The 10,000-nt window shown below is 40.0% G+C and overlaps 1 protein-coding gene across 2 annotated transcripts in view; it reads right to left on the bottom strand.

Moving 5' to 3' along the window:
- Positions 1-10,000, bottom strand: part of LOC138027198 (uncharacterized) — a 39,972-nt gene that overhangs the window by 7,428 nt on the left and 22,544 nt on the right. For both annotated transcript variants that reach the window (XM_068874740.1, XM_068874739.1), the window contains exons 11-14: positions 5,539-6,177; positions 3,327-3,965; positions 1,750-2,388; positions 409-701 (exon numbers count right to left, since the gene is read on the bottom strand). In XM_068874740.1, the coding sequence (XP_068730841.1) occupies positions 409-701; positions 1,750-2,388; positions 3,327-3,965; positions 5,539-6,177 (2,210 nt within the window). The remainder of the gene's footprint in view (positions 1-408; positions 702-1,749; positions 2,389-3,326; positions 3,966-5,538; positions 6,178-10,000) is intronic.

Raw genomic sequence — 10,000 nt, 5'->3', positions numbered from 1 at the left:
GTATTGCGAATATCAACGGTTCCAATAAAAGGAAATTCTTCAGAGAGATAACAGGAGCAGACTTGAAGAGATTGGACATAAGTCATTGCCTAGTGCAAGGTGTCTGTGCGCACAAAGCAGAACAGAATGGAATAATTCTAAAGCGGCTCGAGCCCTTGGCTACCGATACCCAGAATCATCTTCTAGAAACAAATACCGGAAGGATTTGGACAGGTATTGAGAGCTTTCCTTATTGTTTGTTTACAGAAAACCGTTTGTTTACTAAAACACAAAGAAACAGTCCAAGATGCTGCCTGTTGACCCGCGAGATCTAAAGAATGAGACTGCAATGACCGAAAAAAGTCACAGTTGACATATTTATAAGAATACCGTATAGATTCTTACTGAAATGTGCCGAAAATCACTAACCTGTGTCAAAATTTTCAGTCACGTCTTCAACGTTTATGGCCAGGGTCATGTTGGGACAAAACTCTCCATCGGTTGCTTGGATACAAAGAATGATTTCATTGGCGTTTTCATGATCCAGTTCCCCAATGAGAGTAATATTCCCGGATGAGGCATCAATAGCAAACTTTCCGGAATATTTACCACGCAATAGACTGTATATTACGATGGAATTGTTGCCAAAGTCTGCGTCAACGGCTTCCACTTGGAATATGATGGTACCATTTGCCACGTTTTCTTTAACAGATGTGTAATTTCTAGCAATAAGATATAAAAACGCAAAACCAAAACATTTGTTTTTTCCTTGTCGTTAATATTATTTATGAAGATACTTGACGGATTGTCTAAAATAGCCACAAGAGGAGTTCGTGTAAAAGCCGATCATTGCACGCGATGAGTCCCTTTGATTAACTCTGCGAAAATGACTGATGGGAATTAAAGGAAACCGCTGATTTACATTTTAACTTCAGGGTAAGCGTGCTTGTGAAGGGCAAAATAATCTACAAATTCTAGCTTTCCTTTTGCTAACAAAACTCAGATTGACCAAGTACAGTTCAACCCCTCCCCCACGCACCCCCTATTGTTTGTGGTTTACGCATGTAGCGATTTTTCAACTATGATACTCGAATCAAACGTTTTAACTGACAAAACTCAGATTGACCAAGTACATTTAAACCCCCCCCCCCCCCCCCCACACACACACACACCCCTATTGTTTGTGCTTTTCGCAGGTAGCGATTTTTCAACTATGATACTCGAATCAACCGAACGAAATATCGATTACCACTAAAATAACGCCCTTCTAAACTGTCAAACCGCGCAAAGACTCTCCAAATTGGATCGTAACTGTCAGAAAGGAAAATTCGGTTTGCAATAAAGGAACAACGTAATTGTCAATTTTCAAATCCGGGAATCTTGGAAAACGGGTCTCACCATTCTACCTTTCATTTGGAGTTTTCGGATATTTTAGCGAGATAGTAGGCACCCATGCAGTGAGCTGATGTCGAAACATCGGCGCATTACGGACAAATTTACGGATTTAAGTCATACATGAAGCCATTTTGTCCCAGGGAGGCTCCTCATAATATCCGTGTGGTTTCTGGAAGTCTCCCAGCCAAATAGATCAATTATGTTTGCGCCATTTATTTATTACTTCTCGTTTTAAATATTCTTAACCCGTAATATGTACAGTAATTAAATGTTATTTGAGTAAGTGCTCATTTGTTCATGTTATTATTTATTTGCTAAACTTCAAATAAATAACACTAATAAAAGGTTATTAAATGCTAATGAGTTCTATCTTACCTGGAAATAAATATTGGTGGGTTATCATTGATATCTGTCACAATGATTGTAACGTTCGTGGACACTGTCTTATTTGGGATGCCATTATCAGTTGCCTCTACTTGAAATCTGTATTCTTCTTGAGATGCATTTACTTCAATTTTCTTCAAGGTTGTGATAGCTCCATTTGAGGAATTTACTGAAAACGTTTTTGAAACGAGTGCATCAGTGTCGTTTGTTCCTTGCACCAATGAATATGTTACTTGTCCATTTGGTCCACTGTCTTTATCCTGTGCTGTTACGTTTATTACTAAAAAGCCAATAGTTATATTTTCAGGAACAGTAACTGAATAAGAGCTAAGTGAGAAATACGGATAATTATCGTTCACGTCTTCAACGTTTATGGCCAGGGTCATGTTAGTAAAAAACTTTCGATCGGTTGCTCGGATACGAAGAATGATTTTACTGGCGTTTTCATGATCCAGTTCCCCAATGAGAGTGATATTCCCGGATGAGGCATCAATAGCAAACTTTCCGGAATATTTACCACGCAATAGACTGTATGTTACGATGGAATTGTTGCCAAAGTCTGCGTCAACGGCTTCCACTTGGAATATGATGGTACCATTTGCCACGTTTTCTTTAACAGATGTGTAATTTCTAGCAATAAGATATAAAAACGCAAAACCAAAACATTTGTTTTTTCCCTGCCGTTAATATTATTTATGAAGATACTTGACGGACTGTCTAAAATAGCCACAAGAGGAGTTCGTGTAAAAGCCGATCAATGCACGCGATGTGTCCCTTTGATTAACTCTGCGAAAATGACTGATGGGAGTTAAAGGAAACCGCTATGATTTACATTTTAACTTCAGGGTAAGCGTGCTTGTGAAGGGCAAAATAATCTACAAATTCAAACTTTCCTTTTGCTAACAAAACTCAGATCGACCAAGTACAGTTCAACCCCCCCCCCCCCCCCCCTCAACCCTTCCCCCACACATCCCCTATTGTTTGTGCTTTTCGCAGGTAGCGATTTTTCAACTACGATACTCGAATCAACCGAACGAAATTTCGATTACCACTAAAATAACGCCCTTCTAAACTGTCAAACCGCGCACAGACTCTCCAAATTGGATCGTAACTGTCAGAAACTTGAAATTCGGTTTGGAATAAAGGAACAACGTAATTGTCAATTTTCGGATCCGGGAATCTTGGAAAACGGGTCTTACCATTCTACCTTTCATTTGGAGTTTTCGGATATTTTAGCGAGATAGTAGGCACCCAGTGAGCAGATGTCGAAACATCGGCGCATTACGGACAAATTTACGGATTTAAGTCATACATGAAGCCATTTTGTCCCAGGGAGGCTCCTCATAAAATCCTTGTGGTTTCTGGAAGTCTCCCAGCCAAATAGATCAATTATGTTTATGCTATTTATTTATTACTTCTCGTTTTAAATATTCTTTAACCCGTAATATGTACAGTAATTAAATTTTATTTGTGTATGTGCTCATTTGTTCATGTTATTATTTATTTGGTAAACTTAAAATAAATAACACTAATAAAAGGTTATTAAATGCTAATGAGTTCTATCTTACCTGGAAATAAATATTGGTGGGTTATCATTGATATCTGTCACAATGATTGTAACGTTCGTGGACACTGTCTTATTTGGGATGCCATTATCAGTTGCCTGTACTTGAAATCTGTATTCTTCTTGAGATGCATTTACTTCAATTTTCCTCAAGGTTGTGATAGCTCCATTTGAGGAATTTACTGAAAACGTTTCTGAAACGAGTGCATCAGTGTCGTTTGTTCCTTGCACCAATGAATATGTTACTTGTCCATTTGGTCCACTGTCTTTATCCTGTGCTGTTACGTTTATTACTAAAAAGCCAATAGTTATATTCTCAGGAACAGTAACTGAATAAGAGCTAAGTGAGAAATACGGATAATTATCGTTCACGTCTGTAACGTTTATGGACAGGTTCATGTTGGTACGAAACTCTCCATCGGTTGCTTCTATACGAAGAATGATTTCACTGGTGTTTTCATGATCCAGTTCCCCAATGAGAGTGATGTTCCCGGATGAGGCATCAATAGCAAACTTTCCGGAATATTTACCACGCAATAGACTGTATGTTACGATGGAATTGTTGCCAAAGTCTGCGTCAACGGCTTCCACTTGGAATATGATGGTACCATTTGCCACGTTTTCTTTAACAGATGTGTAATTTCTAGCAATGAGATATAAAAACGCAAAACCAAAACATTTGTTTTTTTCCCTGCCGTTAATATTATTTATGAAGATACTTGACGGACTGTCTAAAATAGCCACAAGAGGAGTTCGTGTAAAAGCCGATCAATGCACGCGATGTGTCCATTTGAATGACTGATAGGAGTTAAAGGAAACCGCTATGATTCACATTTTAACTTCAGAGTAAGCGTGCTCGTGAAGGGCAAAATAATCTACAAATTCTAGCTTTCCTTTTGCTAACAAAACTCAGATTGACCAAGTACAGTTCAACCCCTCCCCCACGCACCCCCTATTGTTTGTGGTTTACGCATGTAGCGATTTTTCAACTATGATACTCGAATCAAACGAACGAAATTTCGCTTACCTCTATAATTATATAGCTGCATCAAAATCCAATATTGCCAACAGATCTATTTTTTATTAAGTTTTGCCAACTGTCCAAATTTAAAATAAATTGGATAGTTTTTGCCGGAACGTTTCCTTCAGCTTTGAACAAACCGTCCAATTTGAGGAAAATCTGGATACTTACCATCAACCAATCAAATGTCAAGATAAATAAATGAACCGAATATTGGCCAATCAGGTTGCAGCTATTATCACTACTTTCAAACGTCAGACAGCGATCATCGCTCGCAGGGTTTTGCTTTGTGTTGATAATGGCCGAATTTCCCGACTTTTCTCTCCACCTTTTTGACGACTCATATGGAGTCTTCAGCTAGGTTTCCAGAGATAGGTGCTACTGATTTACTCGAGATGAGGGAGAATAATCAGAACAAGAATACTCAAAGAAGCACAACAAATTGGGTTAAAGTGTTTGACCTGTGGCGTGCTGAGCGAAGCGAAGTGAGAAAGCTTGAAGAGATTCCCGAACACGAGCTTGACGACGTTCTTTGGATGCTATATAATTAACAGGTAACAGGACTATACGCTTGTCCAATTTGGAAATAATTGGATTCAAAAAATTCCTCGGTCCTCAGAATTTTTCTCATCCAATTACAGTATTTTCAAATTGGACAGCATGTAGTCCTATTACGTATACAAATAACGCCCTTCTAAACTGTCAAACCGCGCAAAGACTCTCCAAATTGGACCGTAACTGTCAGAAACTTGAAATTCGGTTTGGAATAAAGGAACAACGTAATTGTCAATTTTCGGATCCGGGAATCTTGGAAAACGGGTCTTACCATTCTACCTTTCATTTGGAGTTTTCGGATATTTTAGCGAGATAGTAGGCACCCAGTGAGCAGATGTCGAAACATCGGCGCATTACGGACAAATTTACGGATTTAAGTCATACATGAAGCCATTTTGTCCCAGGGAGGCTCCTCATAAAATCCTTGTGGTTTCTGGAAGTCTCCCAGCCAAATAGATCAATTATGTTTATGCTATTTATTTATTACTTCTCGTTTTAAATATTCTTTAACCCGTAATATGTACAGTAATTAAATTTTATTTGTGTATGTGCTCATTTGTTCATGTTATTATTTATTTGGTAAACTTAAAATAAATAACACTAATAAAAGGTTATTAAATGCTAATGAGTTCTATCTTACCTGGAAATAAATATTGGTGGGTTATCATTGATATCTGTCACAATGATTGTAACGTTCGTGGACACTGTCTTATTTGGGATGCCATTATCAGTTGCCTGTACTTGAAATCTGTATTCTTCTTGAGATGCATTTACTTCAATTTTCCTCAAGGTTGTGATAGCTCCATTTGAGGAATTTACTGAAAACGTTTCTGAAACGAGTGCATCAGTGTCGTTTGTTCCTTGCACCAATGAATATGTTACTTGTCCATTTGGTCCACTGTCTTTATCCTGTGCTGTTACGTTTATTACTAAAAAGCCAATAGTTATATTCTCAGGAACAGTAACTGAATAAGAGCTAAGTGAGAAATACGGATAATTATCGTTCACGTCTGTAACGTTTATGGACAGGTTCATGTTGGTACGAAACTCTCCATCGGTTGCTTCTATACGAAGAATGATTTCACTGGTGTTTTCATGATCCAGTTCCCCAATGAGAGTGATGTTCCCGGATGAGGCATCAATAGCAAACTTTCCGGAATATTTACCACGCAATAGACTGTATGTTACGATGGAATTGTTGCCAAAGTCTGCGTCAACGGCTTTCACTTGGAATATGATGGTACCATTTGCCACGTTTTCTTTAACAGATGTGTAATTTCTAAAAGAAATAAAAAAGCAAATAAAGAGTATATGAGATCAAATACTTGAAGTGCGGATTTCATCTCAGTTATGATTTCAATTGACGAATATAATTGCTGTCAAAGTAGCAACTTTTAAAAGTACTTCAGTTCCGTTCAAGCAGACGTTCAAATGCAAAATGTAAAAAAATATAGTTACCAGAAATATAACATGCTGCAAAAGATTACATAGGAAAGATATCTGTTTACAAACATTGACGTCAAATTTCTTTTGATATTGAAATTTGCCAACCACTGAACAAAAGAACTCTTTGTTTCGGCGTCCAAAAAGGCTCTGGTTGGCATATTAATGTCAATAGGAGAAGTCATCGGTATCTTCGCTATAAAACAAACAAACAAACAAAAACCCTTTGTTCTCGAAGAATGAAGAGATCTATCTGTTTTTTTTTTCTTGGCCGAACAAAGCTCACAAAATTCCCGAGTAAAGATTGTTTTTTTGAATTTACTCATTTACTTTTGTAAAATTATGAACATGCTAACATTGTCGATTTTGTATCAAACTGTTCTCCAGATGGAATTATCTTGAATAAAGTTGCAGTGTTTGCTTATCCTATAGATATATCTTAAACTTAATGGTGGACAGAATCGGTGCCCTCAAAGTATTTTTATTTTAGTATACAATAAATGGCTCTCCTGATTTGCATACCATGAATAAATTGATGTGACAATTTTTCATATCAATGGACCTAATCGGCCAACTCAATGTTGTACCCAGTTCAAATTTCCTGGGACTAAGATTCTTTGTGTATTGTATTTGCATGACATTGTGGCATTCACATTTAAATGATATGGAAATACCTGGAAAAAATGTTTTATTCCCAAAGGCTTTGAATTGGGTAAACATTGAATTAGGTCTGTTACAACATTTCAGTAGTTGTGGTAAACATTATTCCGTTGACCGAAAGCATAATGTTATTTTATCGCGAGGCATTTCCGTTGTCTTATCAGTTAGAGGGTTGTGCTCTAATCTGGCAACTATGGAAGTCTCCTGTCCAATGAAAAATGGGCGCGTGTTAAAGTTAAGTACAAAAGGTCGGTTATCTCGTACACACGGCCCCTTTCTATTATTGCCATCATCGCAAGAAGAACTTCTCTATCTTTTAGCGTTCAGTCGTATTGTTCTTTCAGGCAAAGTTCCCTTTAGTTTCTTTGTTATTTTGTCTTGCATTATTTCTAGAGTTCATTTACTTTGATTTCTTTTTCCTTAATTCCGGAGCTCTTCCGAAGGGTAGTCTAATATGGGTACACCTCCCGTTTTGATTCTAGGCCATTCGTTTATTTCGTAGCTTACATGATTTCATTGAAAGTGACTCCGGGCATTTGGATTTAACGTTCCATTTGTCGGCGTCCGCCCTCATTAGCTTGCATGGAATTGGGGGGCGCACAATCGCTAAAACGGCCAAGTTCGATCTACTCATCCTTCACTCGTTTCGCCCAGATATAGTTATTGTGCAACTTGGCACTAATGATTTAACATCTTGTCCTCCTTTGCAAGTGGGCTCTGCCTTGGAGGATTTTGTGCACTTGCTGCATGATTCGTACGGCGTAAGGGGTGTATGCGTATGCCAGACTATCCGTCGACGCGCAGCTGTGGCTTTCAACCAAAGAGTCGATATTTTAACACGATATCTCCGGGTGGTCTTGAAGCCTATCCCTTAAGCCATATATTGGGGCCATAGGGGTTTTTGGAGGGCATGCAATAGTTTCTTTTCTGTGGATGGCATTCACTTAAATAGTAGGGGGCAATTTAAGTTATACCGCAGTCTTCGGGGAGCGGTACTCAAATCTCTTCGAGTTTTTACTAGCGATGGCAACCAGTAATTCTTTGTTGCTACTATTCCTTTCGCTCAAATGTTATGCTGTAATGTTAATTTGTGGACCAAGCCCAATTCTGTTTGTGTCAGCCTTCGTCGTTTTACTCTAGTCGTTGCGGTTTATTTGCGCACGGCACTGGCAGCGTGTCAGCCTTTGATTTTAATGTTTGGTCGTTGCGTATTTGCGCACGGCACTGGCTGCGTGTCAGCCTTTGATTTTACTGTTTAGCGTTGCAGCTTATCTGCTCATGACACTGGCTGTACACTGTTTTAGTTGTTTGGTTCTGGTAGGACCCAGAATATTATGATTTTGTTTTTATGTGGTTTAAGCACTATTTTTTTTTTGCAATTTTTTGCCGCCAGTTGCTGTACGAGTGTGCAATCCTTAGCCGGCCGCCCTAACTTCTTATAGGGTGTGCGCTATTCACTCGGTAGCCTGTGCGTGCACTATATTTGTAATCTTCTCTGGAATTTGGCTTTTCACACCCTTTATCTTGGCTAGATAATTTTCCTACATTGCCATCGCGTTTTTATGGTACCGCCCCTCGGAGCAATCTTAACTTAGACCTTGATAGTCTCAGGAAGTTAACTGACATGTTCTTATCGCTAAGTTATGCCGCCCAAGAAGCGTTCCGCACCCACCACCCGATCGCAATCCAAAAGGCCAAGGGCTTCAGAGCTCACCGAGGAAACAGCAGAATCAGTTACTGCAACGCCTCCCCCGAACCGAATGACGGTGGACGTGCAAGCTCTGTCCGCAACTATATCCCTCGCTGTCACCCAAGCTGTCCAGCAGGCACTGGGGCAGGTCAAAGCACCAACTCCGGTCACTACGGAGGTTGTAGAGGCGTCGTTACAGGATGAAGTTTCCGTGCTCACCGAAGGTACGGCCACCAATTCCAAGTTCACGGCACAGCCGCTTTCGTTGCCAGCTAATAGAGAACCCTTCGCAAGTATCGCGGTGGCTCTAGGGAGTAGTGTGAGCCCTAAGCTTAAAGCTAAAATTTGGGGTAACAAATTTATCGAGTTTGGGTCCCTTCTCACATCTTCCCCTAATCAGGATGTCTGTTTAACGCCCTCGTCTAACTCGTCAAGTCAACTTCGTCTGACCTTTGAGCCATGTCAGCCGTCCAAGAAAATTCACAACTTTTTACAATGGCTGTCAGCGAGACACCTAGGCTAATGATATATAGTGAGATTATTCGCGACATTTCTACTAAACCCGGCGACTGGTATTTCTACGACGAACAGTTTCGTTACATACGACATTCAGCCCCTGACCAGTACCCTTGGGATACCATTCATTGGAAACTATGGATTAAGGCGGTTATAAATTTTCGTGCCAAACCCGCCCAACCTAAGCCGGATATGGGGTCTCCACGCACCCGGCCGCGCCAGTCCTTTCCCAAAGGGACCTGCTGGTCCTTTCACGCCGGAAAATACTGTGGTGGTTGCAAATTCGAACATCTTTGCTTCAAATGTGGTGCCAAGCACCCAGCCAGCCAATGCTCCGCCGTTAATCAACAGCGTGCCGCTCTCCCCAAGAATGGCTCAAGTCTTACACAGTCGGCCGGTCACGCCCGTAAAGGTGGACAGGCTTCAATATCTTTTACACGGCTACCCTGCTTCCCTTCAAGAGTATTTAGTTTCTGGTTTTTCTTGTGGTTTTCATATCCATTTTATGGGTGAGCGGCACGCTTTTGAATCTCCTAATCTGAAAAGCGCTCTCGAGCAACCACAAATAGTTGTTTCCAAATTAAACAAGGAACGCGATGCCGGTCGCATAGTGGGCCCCTTTTCTGAACCGCCTTTTCACAATTTTCGTTGTTCCCCGCTAGGCATAGTTCCCAAGAAGGATCCCTCGGAATTTCGTCTTATACATCATTTATCCTATCCCCCCGGCTCATCTGTTAATGATTTTATTCCCGAGGATTGTTCGTCAGTTCACTATGCGTCGATCAACGATGCC

This window comes from Montipora capricornis, chromosome 12, assembly GCF_036669925.1.
Source record: "Montipora capricornis isolate CH-2021 chromosome 12, ASM3666992v2, whole genome shotgun sequence".
NCBI classification, from domain to species: domain Eukaryota; kingdom Metazoa; phylum Cnidaria; class Anthozoa; order Scleractinia; family Acroporidae; genus Montipora; species Montipora capricornis.
Note: the sequence above shows the minus strand (reverse complement) of the source record. Positions and strands in the feature narration are given on the sequence as shown.